Source organism: Alosa pseudoharengus, unplaced genomic scaffold (genome assembly GCF_046254945.1).
Source record: "Alosa pseudoharengus isolate Yale_2024_CS ecotype anadromous, Long Island Sound unplaced genomic scaffold, YU_APseudo_1.1 YU_APseudo_1.1_scf_23, whole genome shotgun sequence".
Classification (NCBI taxonomy): Eukaryota; Metazoa; Chordata; class Actinopteri; order Clupeiformes; family Clupeidae; genus Alosa; species Alosa pseudoharengus.
The window spans coordinates 5,274,224-5,298,752 of record NW_027468685.1 but is presented as its reverse complement, the minus strand read 5'-3'; the positions used below and the strand labels follow the sequence as shown (position 1 = coordinate 5,298,752).

Sequence of the window (24,529 nt, the reverse complement as noted above, 5' to 3'; positions counted from 1 at the left end):
GCACTGAAATTATTTTGTGCCATTGATGCTCCTCATTTCAGATATTTCAATATCTATCCTAATTGAATGATAAAATGTAATAGTGGATGCACAGAAAAAATAAAAAACATACACATAACACACGCAGTCACATTTAACATATACTGGACAAAACCCCAGTGCCATAAAATGGCAACCCTCCCTTAAACACTTTGAATTTCCGCAAACTCTCATTTGCATTCTTCCTGCTGTTAGCAAGAATTTCTAACATTGTGAACCACGAAAATGCCATGTAGTTACACAGCTAACGATAATGGGAAAAACCAACGATTGTCCATCATATAAGTCCTTAGACTTTAAGTAGTTGCATTGATGGTCGTGAGCAATGGAACATAACAAAGTAGAACATGTATTTTCTCGTAATGGTGCAACTAGAAGTAACCTATTCTGCATTCGATCCGTCACCTTGGTTCTCATCCGAAGCCGCGGGTAGAGAAGGTTGGCTAGCGATGTAGTGGCTGATGTATGCGTGTGCTTCCTCGGGATCGGTGAACTTCATGCGCTTCTTGTCATGGCTGAACTGTAGTGTGGCAGGGTAGTACATGGCGAACTTAACCTGTGCTGCGTGGAGCAGCTGCTTGGATTCGGAGAAGGCGGCGCGGCGCTTATTAATGTCTGGGCTGAAATCGGGGAAGATGTGAATTCTTGTTCCATTATAGGTAAGTGTACCTTTCTCGCGCGCCAGGCGCACGATCCGCTCCTTGGTCTGGAAGTGATGTAGCTTTACGATCAGTGGTCTTGGTCTGTTGCCCTCTCCGGGCTTAGGGGCCAAGCTTCTGTGAGCTCTATCCACGGATGGTGGTGTTTGAAAGTTGTCTTCCCCAAACAATTCCAGAAGTAGCTTAGCAATGAACTCCCTTGGCTTGGCTCCCTCTGTATTTTCTGGTATCCCCACTATTCGAATGTTCTGCCTTCTTGTGTAATTTTCCAAGTACGTTACCTTGTCCCTCAGCTCACGATTCTCTTTAGCTAGGGAGGCTTGTGACAGTTCCACACAATTCAGTCTTTTGTCAAGATCATTAAGTCCATCCTCCACACTCGCGATTCTCTGGCCAAAAGCATTGAGCGTTGTATTCAGAGAGGCTATAGATGTCCGGTTTTCCTCTCGAAACGAGTCGATTGAAGCTTGTATTGCGTTAACTGCTTTTGCTAGCGCCGCCATGCTCTTGGAATTAGCCTCTGCTTCTGAGTTAGCCATGGTGTTGGCAGCGGTTCTTGAAGTCGACCTAACTTCTCTTGGCTCTTTAGGGGTCTTATGTGACATCGTAGAAACACCATAAACGACGTAGTGTGCAAGATATCAAAGTCTGGCTATCAATAAGGTTCACAATATATGAATATAAAAAGATTTTGCAGGAGCTCCCGTAGACACGTCTACTCCTTAGGCATGCTCAATAGCGCCCTCCCATACACTCTTAAGTTACACTTAAGATACACTATCTACAACAGAAATTGGGGGTAAAATGAGATTAATCTTGACAAACTGATAGTTTTGTGTTTTTGGGGGTTGAATTTTAAAGATATTTTAAAAAAATGATGTGTGTTCTCCTCAAAAATATGAATGATATTTTATTGCATTTGAAAGGGCTATTTCTTACGGAAGCTTATTGCTGCCACACTAAAAGAAATAAAAAGGTTCAGTATTATGTAATTACGTGAAAAGTTTCTTGTTATAACAATATCTTTTTCATGTTTTAACAAGATATGTATCACGTTATTACATGAAATTATCACGTTATTTCATGATAATGATATTTTCACGTTATAACATGAAAATATCATGTTATTTCAAGATAGGATTTTTTTCACGTTTTTACAAGATATTTATCACGTTTTTACATGAAATTATCACGTTATTTCAAAATAACAAAACTAAACGAAACAAGGCCACGAGAGCTCATGGCTGGCATAAATGATAACTAGTCGTGTCTATGAACTTGCACCCTGACTGCTATTACAGTGCTGCTTGATGAGTGTTTGTTTTTGTGCATGTGTGTATGAGTGTGTAGGCTGTGTGTGTGGTCAATTCCCAGCTGACTGAGGAGCAGCGAAGAGGGATGTGTGTGTATCGGCAGAGAGCTGCTGAAAAGGAGGCCGATAGAGAGGTTCTGTGCAGGATAGCCTGCTCACACCATAGACTGTATGGCTCACACAGCCTCATAGTTCTGCTTTATCTTCTTATCAACACAATAAATAAAACTTTCGCTAACTTGACGCAAGAGGGAGAAAGGGCTTTGATAAATATGCAAATCTTCACGCAATGTGGGTAAATGTATAGACCGCTCTGGCTCGGTAGCCTGCATGTCAGGTCATCGCTGTCATTTCTAAGGCTGTGGGGAAGGGTGAAAATATCAGTATCATATCAGTATCATGAAATAACGTGATAATTTCATGTAATAACGTGATAAATATCTTGTTAAAACGTAAAAATATCATATCTTGAAATAACATGATATTTTCATGTTATAACGTGAAAATATCAGTATCATGAAATAACATGATAATTTCATGTAATAACGTGATAAATATCTTGTTAAAACATGAAAAAGATATTGTTATAACAAGAAACTTTTCACGTAATTACATAATACTGAGACTTTTTATTTCTTTTAGTGTGGCAGCAATAAGCTTCCGTAATTTCTCCTGATTATAATGGTGGGTAAATTGTATCTCTGTCATGTAGCATAATCACACAATAAGCCTTTTTGTGCCATAAGGCCATCGAGTATGAAAAAATGGAATGTTCGGCGTGGTCTGCAAAAGGGAAAAGTATGTCAATATTTGTTTGCATTATTTGATGTATGTGAGTGCTCTGTGTTGGGGTGAACATCTCTGACTGTCAGGGTGCATATTATACAAGAGCTTTAGCATTACTGGAAATCATTAAGCCTGGTGTTCTGTGAAGCTCGCTGGGAGCAGACTGACTCCCTTCAATCTGTCAGCTCTACACTCTGTTCAGATGAAGAGATTATCCCATATAAATTCACATGGATTTGAGCATTTGAAAGACAAAACAGTTAAGTTTTGACAGTGATAGGCTACAGACCTGCTATGAGTCATCATCACACTCCATCTATTTAAAATTAGAATGGGGTAGGAACAAACAAAGTCTGTAGGGAAGGTAGACATTTTTATTTCATTTCATTTTTATTTTATTAGAAGTTAGTTTCTAGGCTAGCCTATTTAAGTAAAGAACTGTAGGCCCTTCAATACGCTAAATATGCCCTATTCAAGTTATTCCCTATGCAGACAGCAGGTGGCGTAGTGGTACTCCTAGTGGTTCCTTTTAGACAGTCTGGGCAACAAGGCGGCGAAAATGACAGTCAGGTGCTTAGGGCTTAACGGACGGACACACACGTCGGATGGCTGTGCGGTTTGCAACCTCCGTCTTTATTTTTTTGGAAACTGCGTCGGTCATAATAAACGACCTACATCATGTAGAACTAGGCCTACTTTCTTAGAGATTTGAGAGGCGTTACAATATGTAGATCTGCACGAGAACACACATAGCCATGCTTTCACGAATGGTATTTTCATCAATGTCCTAGTCTACTGCTAATTGTCTCCAACCACTACCATTAAAAACGTGAACCAAAAACAGCTTCGCCCGAATAGTAACCTAGCCTACGATTATCTCATCAAACCCGCCCCGCCTACCTTCAGTTGGTCCGTCCGGCCGAAGGACGGGACTTTGGTGTATCATTTCACAATAGATGACTCATTCTCACGAGTGGCTGCTCCACGTGTGCCTGACTCATCTATGGGAGGCACGATTTCTTTCGGGAGCCGCCATACATAGGCGATACCAAAGCTGATCCAACCAGAACAGACATGGGTGAATAATTTCCGCTGTACCCCGAAGCCTTCGTGTCAGAATGTTTACTAAAAGGGTTAGGCTGGCCAACACAGGCCAACTGCTCAATCGAGATAGGCTTACAGCTCTCGGGATAAGGACTTTACTCAAAGCTGCGAGGCAAATGCAAAGTTACAACTTACAAACAATATTGTCAATAGAGAAGTGAATGGTTGCACTGCGGAATAAAGCACAGTAGGGGGCGATCATGATCAATGGGTTAGACACTGGATTACACTACATTTATTAAAATATTAAAGGGCTCTGTGTATCCTGGTTACTGTGTTCTATATTCTCTTGTAGTACTGGCAGGTCTGCACCTTTATATTACACCAGATACTGTATTTAGTTGCCTTTGTGCTTGTACTCTGCACAATGACAAAGTTGAATCTAATAGAAACATTTATGACATCTGCATGTAGGCTTCAACATGCACACACACACACACACAAACAGTCAAAAGTCAGTCGATTTACTGAATAACAGACTCAAGCTTGAACAGTTTATATTCATTTATTTTAAAACCAAGACAAAGTAAGGGGGTAAAGGTTCGGAGGAAATTATACAAAATAAATCTTGAACAGATCACCCCTTACACACGGCATGGCTGCAGCAACCTTCCTTCAGTGACTGTGGGCTAAACAGTAGGGTCACAGTGAGACTGTGTGTGTGTGTGTGTGTGTGTGTGTGTGGGTTGACGATTACCTTATTAAAACAGGAGTGAACAGCCATGATAAGTGAGCAAGTACCTTAACCAACCAAGCCTCCTCCTGTGCGATTTTCATTGGTGTGTGTGTGCACGTGTAAGTCCCTGTGTGTTTGTCTGAGAGAGAGAGAGTGAGTGTGTGTGTGTGTGTGTGTGTGTGTGTGTGTGTGTGTGTGTAGGACGGTCCCAGGGGTGAGGCCTGCCTTCTTTAAGCTGGACTGAATATTGCACTCCCCAGAAATTCAGAAAACAAAACTGAAAACATGGTTGTTTAAAAGAAGAGATAACAGACAAGTCAGTGTGTGTGTGTGTGTGTGTGTGTGTGCGCGCGAATGTGTGTCTTCGAGTGTGAAGGGTCTCTGGCCCCTACCCAACTCCAGGCAGAGATTAATTAAACAGAATAAATACAGAGGACATATGTCAAGCCCATCCGAAACCGCCCAAAATTACAGAGGGAAATTCCCAGAAGAGGGGGGGGGGGGGTGGGGGGTGAGAGAGAGAGAGAGAGAGAGAGAGAGAGAGAAAGAGAGAAAGTTACTGCATTTGAATGGAACCTGTTCAGTTTCTTTGTTTTTGTGCAATAACACCCATGCCCATCCTACAGTCACTTTGACCAAAACAACTTGAGTTTGTGTAAGGAGGCTTCAAAACAAAAATTTAAGTACATAAGTCTGGCCCATGAATAATCATACCAATAATGTTATTAATAAAAATCATTAATATCATTACAATTTCACATGTATAAATCTCTATTACCACTGGTTCATTTAAACAACATTTTTCATGTAGAATAAAAAACAAAAATAAAAAAGGTTATCCCATGATTAGATCAGGGGAAAGGGTGGGTGGTCTGTGGGGGTATAGAAGGAAAAAAAAAGATCAGGAGGGATTTTAGCCTGCGATTGGCTCACAGGCCAACAGGAAGTGAGATTCTAAGCCCGTGATTGGTACACAGGTAACCAGGAGGTGGGCCTAATCGGTGTGCTTTGACCTCTAGCTCTGAAATCATACAGCTGGTGTGTTGTACAGGCCTATGTCCTGCACACAGTCCTGTCCTCCGTTAACCGCTCCTCGCAGTCCAGTATCAAGACAAACACAATCACCACAACATTTACGCTTTGCTGACCCCCGCTCGGCTTCTGTCCCTACATAGCAAATATTTTGTTTTTCTTTTTTTGTTTGTATCGGTTCGAGTTTGGTTTCTTCTTCTTCTTCTTTGTCGTCGTCGTCTTCTGCTTGCTAAAAAAAGGTATGGTGCTGGGCGCGGAACGCTCCGGCGGCGGTCTACTGGATGCAGCAGTTGTGGCCGTTGGAGTCCTTGAAGCGCAGGCGCATCTTGGGCCGGTACTTCTCCAGGTAAAGAAGCTGCTTGGAGTTGAATGCTCCACGTCTCTTCCTAGTTAGGGGAGATAGAGAGGGAGGGAGGGAGGGAGAGAGAGAGAGATAGATAGAGAAAGAGAGGGAGAAGTTAGTTAGGGGAGAGAGAGAGAGAGAGGAAAAATGCTGGACATCTTTTGTATGTGTGATGGAAAGAGTCATTTGTGCACATGGGCAGCCCTGTGCTGCGTTTCAATAGTGTTCTTATAAAACTACAGTTGTTAAATGAAAGGCAGTCCTTCTGTTCTCCTAGTTACCAATAACACAATTTTCATCTTGTAAACTGCACCAACAAAACTACTTCTGTAGTTCTTCTGAACTAAACTAAGAGAGGCTATTCCTGTTTTAAGAACTGGACTACCAGACACTTACATGAGAAAAAGGACGGAGAGCTACTTACAGTCCTCTGAACGTGGCTGAGATACAGTCTTTAGTCAACTAGTCGGAGATACTTCCTGTCTTATGAATTGATAAACTTTCAGCAACTAGTCGGAGATACTTCCTGTCTTATGAATTGATAAACTTTCAGCAACTAGTCGCAGATACTTCCTGTCTTATGAATTGATAAACTTTCAGCAACTAGTCGCAGATACTTCCTGTCTTATGAATTGATAAACTTTCAGCAACTAGTCGCAGATACTTCCTGTCTTATGAATTGATAAACTTTCAGCAACTAGTCGCAGATACTTCCTGTCTTATGAATTGATAAACTTTCAGCAACTAGTCGGAGATACTTCCTGTCTTATGAACTGAAACTGATGGCTATTAGTCGGAGATACTTACTGCCTTATGAACTGGACAGCATCCTCGTACTTCATCCCACACTCAATTAAGGCTAAGGCCACCAGCACGGGAGCTCTGAGAGAGAGAGGGAGGGAGAGAGAAAGAAAGAGAGAGGGAAGGAGGGAGAGAGAGAGAGAGATATCAACCTTCAAGCCACAGCCTCACCACCTCCTGATTCATAACGGAGAGGAGGGGAGGAAACATTTCATTTCTGCACAGATCTCATAGGACCGGCAAGAGGGAGGGACGGTGACCCCTAAGAACCAGAACTTGAGACCAAGCCAACAAAAGTGCTCCACTCCTCTTGGTTCCTGTCCCTTCCCCCGGGGTCAGGGAGTTCAGTACTCGAATGAGAGGCCGGCGCTGATGCGTCAGATGCAGCTGTGTCGTTTTGAAAGCTGTACTTCCTACTTTTGAGATGTAAAGCTTCTGAAAAGCTTATTTGACTGCAAGTGAGGTTAACCGGGGTGCCGTGCACTGCGTGTGTGTGAGCGAGGTTGGCAGTGGTGCTGTGTATGTGTGAGAACTACGTGTGCAAAAGTGGAACTGCTTTGCACATTTCAGAGAGAGGCTGGTGACAAATTTTCTCGCTCACACACCCACTCCACAAAAGTGTGGCGGCGCAATTGTCACAGCTGTGAAGGCCCGCCCACACACACACACACACACACACACTCAGCCAAACTGCTGGCTTCTTTAAAACACTTCTGCCTCAATTGCCTGCAAGGCCAGATCTCAATATCTCACTCTCTGTGTGTGCAGAATTTACATTGCAGATGAGCATCTGACGAAACCACGTGTGATCACACACACACACCTGTTTGTGTGTAATCTACAGTAGTTATACGTGCAGAGTGAAGCGTAACCTAAAGTGGACACCATTTCATGCGTCTGCTAAAAAACACCAAATAGACCGCCACACATAGAAGTTGAAAGTTTCAGATGTTGCATAGAAACGTATTGCTTGCTGACTTGCACTTTCAATGAAGTTCCACTGCGACAGCGAACGAACTGTTCACGGCATGATATGAAAGACGTTCATAGTTAAAAACCTGTTGCCAGGGTCATTATATGTTTGCAGCGGTCAGTATCGCAAAGATCCTTAATTACTGACCAAGATAGAGCAATGTCAATCGTTTGCTCTGCTTCAACCGTCTTATTATAGGCTACAACATTATTGGATCTCCGAACATTAGGAAGGCCCGTTTATTAGGAAGGACCCAACATCAGGAAGGACCCAACATCAGGAAGGCCGGTTCATTAGGAAGGCCCCAACATTTTAATGGAACTTGCGCAGCGGGCACATGTCTCTGTCAAAGTGTACATATTGGTGGTGTAACGCAGTGGTTCTTAAACTTTTTGTCTGGCGACCCCCCAAAAAACATGGGCCAAGTCTCGCGACCCCCTTCTCTATAATCGGTGGAATTTGATTTTGAAATGTTGCGAGATGGGCATTGTAGGCAAATGCGGAAAATGTCTTCTCTCATAGGTAGGCTATGTCAACACCAAAGGCATTATGTCAATGGCAGCCTTTGACTAAAAACCTTTAGAAAAAGGTCTTTAATTCAGACTGCTAATCATTTCGCGACCGCTCCAAAACTTCTGGCGACCCCCAGTTTAAGAACCACTGGTGTAACGCACGTCTCTAGATCTGAAGGCACCTGTGAGGCGACTCACCTGCCCAGTCCGGCCACGCAGTGGACTGCGATGCAGCACCCAGGTTCCTCCCTGAACTTGGTCTTCAACAGGTTCAGCCAATCATCTACAATCTGGGTGGGGGGAGGGGCTCCATCATCAAAGGGCCAGTCCTATGGAAAGCCCAAGGGGACAAAACAAAAGGGATCAGACTGACTGAGGTATTTGAGTAAGAGTTGTGCTGTGGCAGGAATGAGGCTAAGAGGGACAAGAGGCGATGTGTGTGTGAGCAGGTCTGATCTGTTTTCACAGGCGTTTGAGATCAGTGTGATATAGTGTGTGTCCACAGGGCCTTATCCGCACGGTCTATGGTTACAGGCAACACACCCAGAGAGCAGCATGGGAGATGAGAGCGCAGAGTTCTCACGGAGAGCAGGAGTAAAGTGGGCCACTGCAAACCATGTGACAACTGACCTCTACACTCTACCCAACACACACACACACGCTCTCGCAGCCCCTCCTGTAGGTGTGTGTGTGTGTGTGTTGTGTGTGGCGTGTGTGTGTGTGGCGTGTGTATGTCTGTGTTCTCCCCTCCTGCAGCTGAGAAGAGAGGGTTGACTGAGACATAGGGAATGAGGGGAATACAATAAGGAAATCCAAGAAGAGGAGAGAGAGAGAGAGAGAGAGAGAGAGAATGTGAAAAAAAGAGAGAGAAAGAGAGAGAGAGAGAGAGAGAGAGAGAGAGAGAGAGAGAGAGAGAGAGAGAGAGAGAGAGATAGAGAGAGAGAGTATGTGAGAGAAAGTATAAGAAAGAGGCAGAGAAAAAGAGACAAAGAGTTACTAAGAGTGGGAGTGTGTATGAAAGAGACAGAGGAAGAATAGAGGAAAGTGCGAAAGCAAGATAGAGAGAAAGAGAGAGGGATGGGTGGACTAAGATGGAGAGAGAGAGAGGGATGGGTGGACTAAGATGGAGAGATCAGCATGCCAGGAGGGGAGGAGGTGTGAAAGAAAAAGGGCTATCAGGTTCAGGAGGCATGACTCACAGGGCTAATGTTCTCTCTCTGCGGAGAACACACACACCAGCACCAACCAGACAGACAGACAGGCAGGCAAACAAACAAATAGCCCAAAAGCACCTGTTAGCAACTTATTTGGTTGGCAATGGGAAATTGCATTGCAACCAACAAAGTTGCTAACTTAGTTAGCGAGTATGCTTTTGGGTAGACTAGGGTAGGCTACTGAACAGTACCTTTTTTAATTGGACCAATCAAATTACATTGGTACTATAGAGTACCGATTCCCCTGAGATCACCCAGTGCCACATGCCACATTATATTTTTTTATTATTATATATATATATATATATATATATGCTCATGTCACACAGAAGAGATTTTAGACGAGTAAAATGTTTTCATAAACTCACTAAGTTATGCTATGGTAACATTTTACAGTTTGCTGCACTCAGTTGATAGGAGAGCTGAGCAGCTTTTCTCTAAAGCAAGTCTGGTACTAAAATGTTAAACAATGACAACATATGCGTTATCTGATATGCTGTTACAATAATATCCAACTCAGTGGCGGCACACAGTTTAAGTCACACATTGTGGGTCACCAGTGCGGTAAGAAACGACAATGGTGGATTGTGTGTATAATTAAGACCTGCCCTACTTTTAGATTTGTGTGTAGAGTTGGGGCGACATGTCCTGACGTTACAAAAGCTTGGACCAGCTCCACTACCAGAGCTGCCATCGAGCCCACATAGACGTGTGAGGCTGGCACCAGAGAATATGCTTCGTGTGTGTGTGTCTTGAGTGTGTGTGCGGAGTAGGTGAGAGAGTCTGAGAGAGAGAGAGAGAGAGAGAGAGAGAGAGAGAGAGAGAGAGAGAGAGAGAGAGAGAGAGAGAGAGAGAGAGAGAGAGAGAGAGAGAGAGAGAGAGAGAGAGAGAGAGAGAGAGAGAGAGAGAGAGAGAGAGAGAGAGAGAGAGAGACTGTGTGTGTGCACACAGCAGGTGGGAGGGCTTGGAGTTCTGCTAAGCTTGTCTCACAGCCGGCTAGAACAGGTTCTCTTTCACTCACACACTCAAAAACCACAAGGCTCAGGCACACTCACACTCTTTTCATCCCCCTTTTCTCACACACACACAGTCCCACAAGAAGTATTCCTCTCTGAAGCGGAGAGGTGAGGACAGTGTCCTCCTCAGACAGAGCCACACACACACACACACACACAGACACACACACACACCTTCTCTGTGGAGTGCCTGTTGTGATGTTGACACACAGGATTAAAAGAGCTCCGTGGACGATCCCAGAGCCTGGTTGTGTGTGTGTGTGTGTGTGTGTGTGTGTGTGTGTCCTCCAGAGGGTTGAGATAGCCTGTGAAACTGGTCCAGTGTTTCAGCACTAATCGTTCCCGGGCCCCACGCGGCTTGGACGAACACCACCACCTCACAAGATGGTCTGTTCCCCACACAAACAAACAAAAACAAACACACACACACAATGCAGTAGGGAGTCTGTCTCTATGAAGGCATTGCACCCAGATGAATTGGGTTGGTCTGTGTGTATGTGTTCTTCTCCCTTATACTCTGTGTGTGTGTTTGTCGCCTTCCTTTGAAAGCTCCTCACTTTCAGTGATCAGTGTGTGTGTGTGTGTGTGTATCCACAGTGCCAATACTTCTAGGAAAAGGTGTGGGCCTCTGTGAAAAAAAACCTGAATCCTTGGCTTGCTCCCTCCTCCCCACTTAGTCTGGTCTTAACCAGCTCAAGGGTGAAGGGAGTTCAACACACACACACACACTGAGCAATGAAAGTGAGGAGCTTTCAAAGGAAGGCGACAAACACACACACAGAGTATAAGGGAGAAGAACACATACACACAGACCAACCCAATTCATCTGGGTGCAATGCCTTCATAGAGACGGACTCCCTACTGCATTGTGTGTGTGTGTGTGTGTCCACAGTGCCAATACTTCTAGGAAAAGGTGTGGGCCTCTGTGAAAAAAAACCTGAATCCTCGGCTTGCTCCCTCCTCCCCACTTAGTCTGGTCTTAACCAGCTCAAGGGTGTAGGGAGTTGCTTTCACGCACGCAATGCCTTCATAGAGACAGACTCCCTACTGCATTGTGTGTGTGTGTGTGTGTGTGTGTGTGTGTGTGTGTGTGTGTGTGTGTGTGTGTGTGTATCCACAGTGCCAATACTTCTAGGAAAAGGTGTGGGCCTCTGGGGGAAAAGAAACCTGAATCCTCGGCTTGCTCCCTCCTCCCCACTTAGTCTGGTCTTAACCAGCTCAAGGGTGAAGGGCAGGGGTCTCAAACTCAAATGAGCTGGGGGCCACTTCTGCCAACGTTATCTGATTGGAGGGCCGCGTCAGTGTTAAAGAATAATACAAAAAAGAATGGCTATTTCCTAAAATGCAATGTTTTTTTTTTTTCAAATACTGTATTTTCAAATACAAAACTGCAAACAGAAAGTGCAAGTCTTTTTATCTATTTTTAGACACCTGTGCTATAAAATAATGAGAAAATAAATATAAATACAAATTATGAAAAGAAACAAAAAAGCATAAAAACAGGTATGTGTGTGTTTCACACCAAATAAAAATATTCTCTTCTCATAACTTATTTAAACCTGGCATATCAAAATTTCAAAAGGCCATGGCTTGAAAGTGGTCAGAGATAAAGTCCTACTGTAAATGTAAAAATCTTTGAGTATAAACAAAAGTTTATGAAGGGGCACCTCAAATTATGCACCTTTCAGTAAATACTGGATGTTTAACTATTTGAGCAGGTTTACTTTATTTTTGTCATATTACCCAAATAACAAATTAACAGGAAAACAGTAGGCCTAAGATGTAACAATAGTAAACTATTACTAGCCTGTTCCACAAACCGTTATTATAGGTCTACAATAAAGTAGCCTGGTCAAATCAGTTCCTATCGCGGGTGACTTTCTTCAGAGCTGTCTGTACCACGTCCATTACGGACACTATCACGATTACCACTGCCACCTCGAGTTATTTTGGGCAAAGGGTCAAAATAAGCATGGTATGCTTAGTGGACACCGTCGTACGCAAAGACGCACCTCCATTCACAGACGCACCTTGACCATCACTGTCAATAGACGATCGATCATAATATAATCTCCAAAAGGCAGATATTCTCCTTTAGAATCAGAATAGGGAGTTTGAGACCCCTGGTGTAGGGAGTTGCACGCACGCACGCACGCACGCACGCACGCCTGTCTGAATGTGGCTTCTTACAAGCGAGTCTGTGGTGGGTGGTGCCAGTTGTCTTCAAACCAATAAAACGAAACGGTGCATTGGTTCCGTCTACTCAGACACAGAGAGAACGCAAACATGTTTGCTTGTTTGTTTACTAACTCACTCTTTCAGTTTCTTGAGGCAGTCTGGGTAGGCAAGGGATGAGTGAATGGATCTCTAATAATATATTATTCTTGAATAAAAAATATGCTGAATAGAGAGAACCAGCCAGTCGGCAGAGGAGAGGAGGTGGAGGAAGAGGAGGAGGTGGAGGAGGAGGAGAAAGGAGGTGGAGGAAGAGATGGAGGAGGAAGGAGGTGGAGGAAGAGGAGGAAGGAGGAGGAGGAAGATGAGGAAGAAGAGGTGGAGGAGGAGGAGGAAGAGGAGGAGGAGAGGCATAGGTGGAAGGAGGTGGAGGAAGAGGAGGAGTAGGAAGAGGAAGAGGAGGAGGAGAGGCATAGGTGGAAGGAGGTGGAGGAAGAGGAGGAGGAGGAAGAGGCACAGGTGGAAGGAGGTGGAGGAAGAGGAGGAGGAAGAGGCATAGGTTCTTACCAGGACCGTGATTCCGGCCATCTCCACAGGGGCTTTGTCATAGGTGGCATCACACACTCTCACCAGCGTCTTCACTTCAAACTTCTTCAGTTCCTAAAACAGCACACGCAAACACAGAGGGTCAAAACACATTGGCAATCACAGTCACACTACAATGTTGTTAAACATAGGGTTGGTGTGTGTGTGTGTACCTCTGTGAACTTGTTGAGTGTAGAGTTGGTGGGGTTGTGCGTGATGAGGAATTTCATCCCATCGTAGGAGATCTCTACTGCTGCCGGGCGGTTCATGTTGGCCAGACGTCTTGAAACAATTACAGCACAGATACACACTCTTCACTTTCACAATTACAGCACAGACACACACTCTTCACTTTCACAGTCCTGACCCTACACACACAGTTGCTTTAACTGCTCTGAAACTTAATGCACTGACTTAGAACTGATAATAATGATTAAAAAAAACTAAAAACAAAAACAAAAAAACACAGACTTTTACAGAGGGTTTTGGCTCAGAAGTCAGAGAGAACTTTCCAATAAAATAATAATTTACAGAAAACCCAACACAAGAGAACAGTGTGGGTGGGGGGGCACTTAGGTCAAACTCAAGAAAGGGGATTTAACATGACACACACACACAGCAAGTAGATGACACACATTTAAAAACAAAAAAACAAAACTTACAAAATAAAATATATGAGGGCTACGCTACTCCACAGTGTTCCAACTGAGAACAAAATGACTACAGAACACAACAAAAATCACACACAAACAAACACACACACACACATATATAAAACAAAATGGAGGGAGGTGAGGGGAGACTACAGTTGAGGCATCCGAGGAGAGTGATGGAGCTTTACCCCATTCAGGAGCGGTGAGGAAGACAGGCTAGTCCGAGAAATCACTGCAGGAGCAGACGAGCGTCCGATGGGGGTCTGGCGCAGAGCCGTGCGGTGCAGAGCGCTCGAGAACTCTGGAAGGAGGGGGCGGGGTCACAGGGTTCGGACGAGGTCAAGGCTGTGGAGGAGCGGGCCACCGAGGAGAGAGACAGAGAGAGAGGGAGGAAGAGAGAGAGAGAGAGAGATGGGGTGGCAGTGAGGAGGAAGGCCCAGTGTGTTGGCAGGCGGTGCAGTCAGGGGGGCTTGTGGGTAGCGTAGTCTTTCGGGGGGCTCTCGGTTCACTTGTCCACGAAGGCGAGGTGCTGTGCCTGGCAGAAGTCTCCGCTCACGCTCCCAAACGCCATATAGGGGCAACCCCACTCAACACAGAAGCTCTGCGGAGAGAAGGAGAGATGGAGGGAGAGAGAGATGGAGGGAGAGAGAGATGGAGGGAGAGAGAGATGGAGGGAGAGAGATGGGTTTGACCAATATGGAGGTCTCAAATAAACTGAATTATACTAAACTAGGCACATTTCCCATCATATAAAACATGAACAGAAGTGTAATGAAATAAAAACAAACAAATGAACAAGTCAAGTCCTGTAATGGTCTGGGTTTCTCACAACAGGCAGGAAGGAACAGTTCACATTGACAGAGCAGCTCTCGCTTTTAGCCCTTTCATGTCTCTGGCACTTCTACCTGTGTGTGGCCTAGACAACAACGCCCTTCATTCAGAACCAGACACACACACACACACACACACACAAAGGTTCCATACAGTAAGGCGCACTTCAAACGGACGAGCCGACAGAATGCTTACTCTCTCCCAGGCGTCAGATCTCCCCAATGGGGCCCAGGGCTGTGTGTGTGTGTGTGTGTGTGTGTGTTAATCCTAGTGCTTTTTATCTTCAACTCTTGTCTCCCATGTCAGACCAGCCCACAGAGTGGAGGCATCAATCACATATCTTTTCATTTTCAACCCGTGGAAGAAGAGGCTACAGCACACACACACACACACACACACACACTGCTGTCTCGCCCATCTCAGATTTAAACCCTGGTCATGGTGACTAGGCCTACAGCCCTCCACTATTGCCCCATAGCCACTAGGGCAGGGGTGATAGAATGACAGAAAAAACAGCCATGCTACTAAATCCAAACACACACCGTACATGTTCTGCCATGCAGTGTCCGTGTGTGTGTGTCAGCACACTGGGCAGTGACCGTATACATGTTTTGCCATGCAGTGTCCGCGTGTGCGTGTGTGTGTGTGTGTGTGTGTGTGTGTGTGTGTCCACTTTGGGCCCTGTTTAGGACAGTCACAAGGTGAAGATTAGGGGGCAAGCGGCGCTTCAAAGGCAGGCGCACACACACACTCCCACGGGGCCCCTCTTTACGTGCCAAGCACTACCTGAGCGCAGACACACACACACTTCAAAGTAACCCAGCCATCTTGGGCTGCATGACTCAGTCAACCGCCACAGCTCTGAGGCGTCCATGACAGACAGCACTGAGACATCACACTTAAGTCCCAGTCCATCATTATCTCCCATGCACTCACACTCTCTTACACACACACACACACACACACACACACACACACACACACACACACACACACACACACACACACACACACACACACACACACACACACACACACACACACACACACACACACACACACACACACACACACACACACACACACACACACACACACACACACACACACACACACACCTGATAAGATCCCACAGAAAACAGCTCTACAGTTGTCCAAGACATCAACAATCACTCGTTTTCCAAGAAAACTAATCAACCAACAGTAGCAGAGGGAGTGTGTGTGTGTGTGTGTGTGTGTGTGTGTGTGTGTGTGTGTGTGTGTGTGTGTGTGTGTGTGTGTGTGTGTGTGTGTGTGTGTGTGTGTGTGTGTGTGTGTGTGTCATGCCAAATTATAGAGCACAAGGAATAAGAATGCAGTCCTGCCAGTCCCAAGCTCACGTGGCGACAACACACCGTTTTTAGCTGCTGAAAACTTTCAGGCTCCCACAAAACAGGCCATACAGGAGGAGAACCATAAAGCTATTTTTGTCTCTCGCTCACTCTCTCTCACACACACACACACACACACACACACACAACTTCAACGTGTCTGCATTTAAAGTGCATAACATATGTAGATTCATTACAGCTGACACATTCATAACAGAACATTCACTGATACCAAGATTCCTGACTCAAACACAGACACACACACGTACACATGTAACACACACACACACACTCATTTGGAATTCCCTAGGAACACGGTTCACAGCAGCACAAAGAGATCGGCCCGGGCAAATTACTTAGATTACGCAGATTATAGATGACTCACTAAGACACTGGCTGAATCACAGCACCTGCTGACATCCCTCTACTTAACACACACACACACACACACACACCATCTCCTCTCTTACACTTATCACCACACCACTGTCTAATTCTCTGTGAACAAGACCTTAATGCACCTGATAACACCGTTTTTCCCAACACACACATTTTTCCTCTCGCTCACGCATATGCCATCTAATTCCCTGTGAACGAGTCCCTAATGCACCTGATGACACCTCTTTCCTTAACACACACACACTTTTACTCTCTCAAATACACACACACACTTTTACTCTCTCAAATACACACACACACTGATTTATTCTCTCAAACACACACACACACTTTTACTCTCTCAAACACACACACACACTTTTACTCTCTCAAACACACACACACACTTTTACTCTCTCAAACACACACACACACTTTTACTCTCTCAAACACACACACACACTTTTACTCTCTCAAACACACACACACACTTTTACTCTCTCAAACACACACACACACTTTTACTCTCTCAAATACACACACACACTCTTACTCTCTCAAATACACACACACACTTTTACTCTCTCAAATACACACACACACTGATTTATTCTCCCAGGGCTCCTACACATTTTGCATTTCAAAATTCCATACTTTTTCCATACTCAAATTTCCAAAATTCTTGGTAGATTTTTCTGACCATATTCTCGAAAATTGCGGCCACTTCTGGTTTGGGATAACTCGGTGAAAACAAACGTATGGACAACTGAAGTGAATTAAAAAATGACACTTAATATTCGTCCATTTAGCTGGGTCATTTTTAGTTGCATCTTAGTTGTATCATAGTTGTATCTTGACGATGGGGACTGACAGTTAAGCTACACAACAGTAGGAATGGTTCATTATGACCTGAGTGAAGTGATTAGTACTGCAAATGCAATAGTCTGGAAACACAAATATTTCTCCATACCCTCGTTTCTTTTTTCCATACTTATCCAGACCTGGAACCCTGTCTGCAAAGGAGTCTCTAAGGTTCTTTTAGCGAAGAGAAGGTTAACATAGCCCTCAGTAGCTGTCCTGATAAGCACTCCAAGGAATGTGTGCGTGTGTGTGTGTGTGTGTGTGTGTGTCTTCCACACGGTGGAGTGTAAGCTCATGCACTTTTCACTAAAAGCAAGTATTCTTATTCCGCCGCAGTAGTGACCTTTAAAAAGCTAGATAGCTAGATCGTCCCTCCTCTGAGAACCTTTGTTGCGAATTCAGAACGCCTGTTAACTTTGCTTCAAGAGGTGATTCCTGGTTCACACACACACACACACACACTACACACACACACACACACACACACACACACACACACACACACACACCTAAAGAGCAGGGGCCTGGGCATTCATCCATTTCACTCCACCAGGGATGGATGAAAAAACAAAACTCACTAGAACTCAATGCAAAGAAACTTTGCACCTTCACTGAACTCTTCGCAAGATGAGTGTGTACGTGTGCGCGCACACACACACAGTCACAGAAGACCAGCTGTGCAGAGGGAGTGGGCGTGATGTAGACTGGGTGATGGGTCACAAACTTTCGTCTCTCTCACACACACAGATAACACAAGCACAGTTCCATCTTTCCCTCTCCCTCACTCACGTTTCTCATATCTCCAACTGGTACTCTGCGCTCCTAATCGGGTTGATAGTGCTTGGATCAGAGAAAAGCATGTGGGAAGGGAACACACACACACACACACACACACGATTCAGGAGGTCACATAGAAACAGGTTAGCATTGCTTGCTCCCTTTATCTCACAGACACGCAAGTACCTTCTTTTGTATACACTTTCGTGCACGCACGCACACACACACACACACGTTTCAACTGACACACATACTCTGTCTGACTGACACACACACTCTTCAAGCTGCTACCACATTACCACATCTCCCTTACACTGTCTATTTGCAAGTGTGTGTGTGTGTGTGTGTGTGTGTGTGTGTGTCCGGCTACAGGAACAGCGGCTCAGAGCAGGGTGAGGGCAGGTCACCTGACGAAGAGGAAGGCCATCTGCAGTGAGAAAGGGGAAGTACCTTTCAGCATCCGTGTGATAGGATTACAGGCCTGTTATCAGCACCTATGAGGAAGTGTGTGTGTGTGTGTGTGTGTGTGTGTGTGTGTGTGTGTGTGTGTGTGTGTGTGTGTGTGTGTGTGTGTGTGTGTGTGTAGGAAATTAAAAGCACACTCATAAAGATAACTGGAACTCAAATGAGGTGTTTTCTTCCTTGACAGGATTAACAGGTCAATGCACAGTCTTTGACCTTGAATGACAGGACAGCTAATGAGCCAATGAGCCACCATAACAACCCCCCCCCCCCACCACCCCAGCCTGAAGGATGGATTCTCACAATACGGCCAAAGGGGTAAATGAATCATCAAATCAAATCAACACACTTCAGATAGCTCTGTGAAATGTGAACTATGTCCCCGGTGTGCTTAGACTGCAGTAATGAGCATGCAGGTGCCGCAACTGGGCTTTTCCCCTTCAGAAGCACATTCAAGATTTAAGGAAAAAAAACCAAAGAAAAAACAAAAACCGGATGGATTCTCAGCATACCAGTAAATGCATCATCAATCAAATCAACATGCTTCAGATAGCTCTGAGCAATGGGACACAGGCCCTGTCCTTAGCTGTTTACACTAATAATCTTGCTTTCCCTCTTCAGAACCAGTGTTTCCCATACATTGACTTATTTGTGGCGGCCCACCACAATATCAACATTGACCACCACACAATGATTTTTCCAGGTTGTACTAAATTGTGCTTAAATCTGGTTAGCATCATAACCATGCTGCGCTAATTTGTTAAAAACTGTTGCATTCAAGTTGATTCTGTAAACATGCCACCACAAATAGAACCATTTCCTTTGAAATTTTAAGGAAGAAAAAAAAAAAAAAACCATGATGTATATTATTGTATATTGTTGTCCATTGTGCCATTTTCAGCCATAACACTGCACAGCCCTCTCACTGGAACAGATCCTGGGCAAACAGGCCTGAAGGATTCTCTCCGTTTCTCTTCCTCTCTCCCTCCTCCCTCTCTCTTTATTCCATCCTTCTCTCTGCACCCTCTCCATCCATCCACCAGTCACTTTTCCCTTCACTTACTCCTCTCTTTCTTTCTCTCCTTCCAGCGTTCCCTCTCTGGGTCAGGGTGAACCAGATAAGGCTGAAGCAAGCCACCCACTTTCTCCACCCAACGCAAGCATTTACGCACACACACTGAAACACAGGCATTTACGCACGCACACACACACTGAAACACAGGCATTTACGCACGCACACACAGAAACACTGGCATTTACGCGCACACACACACTGACGAGACGACAGGCACCCGTGACTACAGACTCCACCTATTAACCTACTTTGGTGCTCTCGCACCCACAAGAATTATACAACACACACACACACACTATTGACAAACAATACTGTGTGCATGACACATTTACTGGCACATTAACCCACAACTTGTTCTCTCAATTCACAGACAGCATTAAACACACACACACACACACACACACACACACACACACACACACACACACACACACACACACACACACACACACACACACACACACACACACACACACACACACACACACACACACACACACACACACACACACACACACACACACACACACACACACACACACGAACTTCCCCTATAGGTTCTCCTTGAGCCTGCAGTAAACACCGCACCCTTCTAGCATGACAAACACCCACCCACACATTTATAGAACTCAAGAATCTGCTCCACCTACAGCCATCTTAAAAACACGCAAACACACACACACACACACACACACACACACACACACACACACACACACACACACACACACACACACACACACACACACACACACACACACACACACACACACACACACACACACACACACACACACACACATCTTTCAGCCTTCAGCCTACATTTTAAGGGCACCTTAGAAACTGGCTTTGTGTTGCACTGTGTGTGTGTGTGTGTAAGGTATGCCCACCAATATCTGCACATGATCTACTCATGATCTCTCTGAATAGGATGACCTTTTACCGTGAAAGAGATTCTTTCATTACCACAAACGTTTATGTTTCCATCTGGGTATGTACCCAAGGTAGTGACTTACTCTGTGTGTGTGTGTGTGTGTTAGGGGCCGTCTTCACAACGCTTCTTAGCGTTGATTTAAAGCAACACCAAAGAGTTTTTTGTACCTTAAAATAATGTTTCCAAAATCGTTCAACTTGTTGAGTACTTGTAACAGGGTGAACGACACTTCTGCATTCGCTTCGCAGCCCTCTATCGGCTATAACCGCACTATGTAAGTTTGCCAGATCGGGTAGCGGATCTGTAGTTCGATGGAATGAGACATACTGAGAAACTACAAATTTGACTTGCGTTTGATGTCGCAATACATCGTACTTTCATAAATCATGCAACATACTCTACCGTGTTTGTGGACATTGTTATTTGCAAAGCCGGTGCTGGATAAACAAATACCGTGCGTGCGACAGAGGAAAAGTTCTTTGGTGTTGCATTGAAAAGCAGTTTGTTAAAGCAAATGAAATGTGAAGCCTCTGCACGAGTCACGGCGCCATCCACTGGTCTGGCATGTGCACTACAGCACCTCTGTATGTGCACGCAAGTTTTTTCTTTACCGCGATCATTGAAGGTGTGAAAGCGGTAAGAGAAAATTCACCCGGTTTCGTGTAGACGTGGCCTCAGTTCATTCAACACCAAGTGTCACCTTTCATGCCACATGTATGTGGAGTGGAGTGACCAACACACACACACACACACACACACACACACACACACACACACACACACAGTGGGTGGGGGCAAGGGGAGGTCAGAGATAAGAGGGGAGTGTCTCTGTGTGTGTGTGGGTGTTTGTGTGTGTTTCCACAGTCTGAAGTCTTTTAGCTATGGTTCACGTGTAGTGAGGTCATCATGACACCTGCTCTCAAGTGCTTTCTTTATGTGTGTGAGGGCATGTGTGTGTGTTGTACATATTCACTTTAAATTAGTTAAAATAGAGGATATTCCCACTAGGGCTGAACGATTTATTGCATTTGCGATAATATCGCGATATGATGAAACACGATTTTCAAACCGCAAAGGCTGCGATTACGCTTCGTAATATGTGACGTCATTTGCGATATCCAAGGGGGTTGGCTGTGCAAACATTTCATCTCACAGGTAATGAATTGATGCATAATGTTATCCGCAAGTAGTTGACACAACCACCATAAACCCAGCTGTTCCAACATTAGCTTACCTGCTAAGGCTCTAGGCTACATACATGCGGTTAACTGCTGCTAACTTTGCCTGTTTAAAGAGTTTTGTCTCCGCGATTGGCTTTGTTGTGATATAAACAAACTAGTTGATTTGCATGCATGCGTATTGCAACAATCTACAGTAGTCTGTTCCGATTCACGTGCAAGTAGCCAACAGAGGAGAGGAGCGGTTGTGTGTGTGTGTGTGTGTGTGTGTGTGAGTGCGTGCGGAGAGCACAGGACAAGGAGAAGCCGTGTCAGTGCCACTGCATGTAGACCTAACTGTTAACTAACGAAAGAAGATCATATCTACATAAAATAGAAACGTATAATAATCATTAAATGTTTACAAGGCTGGAAGTACAACAAATATAGGTCTACTAATGTGATTAAAATCGTTAAATAAAAAATATTTCATTCATCAATCTTATTCAATGACCTAATGCAATCATAACATAGGCCTGGGCTCCAGGAAAGAACAGTTTATGTTTAACTTATCTAATTTTGTGTTGGTCATACTATATTGCTTGTCTTTGTGGAATAAGACAGAAGATAAAGAGCTTAAAAATAATCGCATATCGCATCGCAATTGCAATATTGGTGAGAAAAATCGCAATTAGATTTTTTTCCAAAATTGTTCACCCCTAATTCCCACTGGGCATTATGGCATATGGTCTTCAGCAACTGCAGGTGATTACTGGTCTATGCTTGCGGTGTGTGTGTGTGTGTGTCAGGTCTTGCCATGACATCAACTGTCAGGTTCCAAGAAGGATCCATTCATCAGGTGTCTAGCTGCCACGGTTACGCCTCTAACACAGAGGTCACACGAGAGAAACACAGCAACAGTATACGTGTACACACACCTGTGGGCAGATAACACCAGCTGCTCAAGTCTCTTAGAAACACTAAGTGCTGAGCAAACATTGCAAGAAGTCTCATTCATTCGTCCTTATCTCCCTCACACATACAAACACACACACACACCTGTTTTCTCCATGAGTGTTTGTGAAAGTCTCAAAAACAGGACAAGCTGGGACATCTCCTAATGCCACCTGAAGACGAGCGAGCGAGAGAGAGTATTCCTGGCTGTTTATGTGCGTGTCAGGCGCATTCCTCCTCAACAGGCATCCAAGCACACCTTCACCACTCCCTCCTTGGATTTACACACACACACCTCCTGCTTCCATTTCCCATCAATCCGCTATGGATAGTTTCCATCAGTCTTCTTTATCAGTCTGTGGGTGTATCTATTGCCTGACATAAATTCTCAGCTGGGTTAAAGTTCACTAAACCTGAAGTTGATTGTGCAAGCAGGCGACACATTCCCAACACGCAAACCCACATCGCATATTCACTTGCGTTGGCGTTTGAACACAAGAGAGTGGAGCCTTACTGTGAGCTTAAAGGCTTTTGGTGTGAAACTGTTAATAAGCACATAAACGCCATGCCACAGCCCATGCAGCTGGCACAGAGGCGCTAGCTGGGCTCCGCTAGGCTAGCATGCAGTAGCCTGAAAAGTCTGTGGGTTCATTAGGTTCTTCGTTCCAACCCCTCCACAAAAAAAATCTGCGTGCTATATTTTGCATAATCCTGACGACAGACAGACACAGACAGACAGACAGAGGTTAAAAAACTGTGGCGCAGACTTGAGCCCTGTCCAATCAGAGATAAGTAAGTGGTTCCCAGAATGGGTGGCCCTAGCTGTTATAAAATGCAGCTTCAACAGTGCGGGGGGACCTGGAGGACTAAGAGCCCAGAGGCCCAAAGGGGTGTGTGTGTGTGTGTGTGTGTGTGTGTGTGTGTATATGTACGCTGCTGTTGATGTATGCCATCTCTGAGTTAATCACTAACTCTACAAAGGGTATCCCAGTGTCGGCCTCTCTCACCCGGCCTCTCTCCCCCCCCCCCCCCCCCTCCACTCTCTCTCTCTCTCTCTCTCTCTCGGCTTTTAATCAGTCTGAGTTCCAGAGGCCTCTTTTCTCTTTTTTTAAACTCAGTGTGCCCGCATAGGCAGAGGATTCTGGGAAGTCAGGAGACATGAGAAGAGAAACGCAATTCTGTGAAAAGACTTTCTTCGAAAGGGAGGAGGTGAACGTGTGTGAACGTGTGTGTGTGAGAGAGAGAGAGAGAATATGTTAGAGAAGTATACACTAACACACACACACACACACACACACACAAACAGCGCTATGTGATAGGGGAGCGCTGGTGTGACTGAGATAGAGGTAGCCCAGTGTGAGTGAAAACCAACAGACAAGCAGACGGGCAGCACAGAGGTCAGCGAGGTTAAAGGAGTGTGCATGAGTGTAGTGTGTGTGTGTAGCGTGGTCACTACTGTGGGGGTTGGCAGCAGGGTGGGTACTGGTCATAGCCAACCAGCGGCGGCCGAACAGAAAACAGACCGCTTCAGGCTGTGGCCAGCCAGGCCTGGTCCAAATCCCCAAAATAAACTCTGCCGTGCGTAAATGAGTCTCACACGCTGCGTGTGTGTGTGTGTGTGTGTGTGTGTGTGTGTGTGTGTGTGTGTGTGTGTGTGTGTGTGTGTGGGGGGATTCACTCACACACACACACACCCCCACCTGCGGCGCTGCATGCCTGTACCTCACACATTCCGGAGGTCGCCTGGTTGCATTCTTCTAACATGGCTGGCCTCGAGCATCCTCCATGGATACAGGGTCATCGCCATAGCAACAGAAAGGCCATGGAGGCCAGTCCACTCTCACTCTCTG

General features: G+C 45.1%; 1 protein-coding gene across 2 annotated transcripts in view; it reads right to left on the bottom strand.

Annotated features, from left to right (window-relative positions):
• Nucleotides 1-4,386: 4,386 nt before the first annotated feature.
• The window catches only part of ptp4a2b (protein tyrosine phosphatase 4A2b), a 30,456-nt gene continuing 10,313 nt past the window's right edge, over nucleotides 4,387-24,529 (bottom strand). For both annotated transcript variants that reach the window (XM_076301157.1, XM_076301158.1), the window contains exons 2-7: nucleotides 14,069-14,481; nucleotides 13,401-13,509; nucleotides 13,210-13,302; nucleotides 8,436-8,566; nucleotides 6,759-6,833; nucleotides 4,387-5,994 (exon numbers count right to left, since the gene is read on the bottom strand). In XM_076301157.1, coding sequence (XP_076157272.1) covers nucleotides 5,883-5,994; nucleotides 6,759-6,833; nucleotides 8,436-8,566; nucleotides 13,210-13,302; nucleotides 13,401-13,509; nucleotides 14,069-14,073 — 525 coding nt within the window. In that variant the 5' untranslated portion in view covers nucleotides 14,074-14,481 and the 3' untranslated portion in view covers nucleotides 4,387-5,882. The remainder of the gene's footprint in view (nucleotides 5,995-6,758; nucleotides 6,834-8,435; nucleotides 8,567-13,209; nucleotides 13,303-13,400; nucleotides 13,510-14,068; nucleotides 14,482-24,529) is intronic.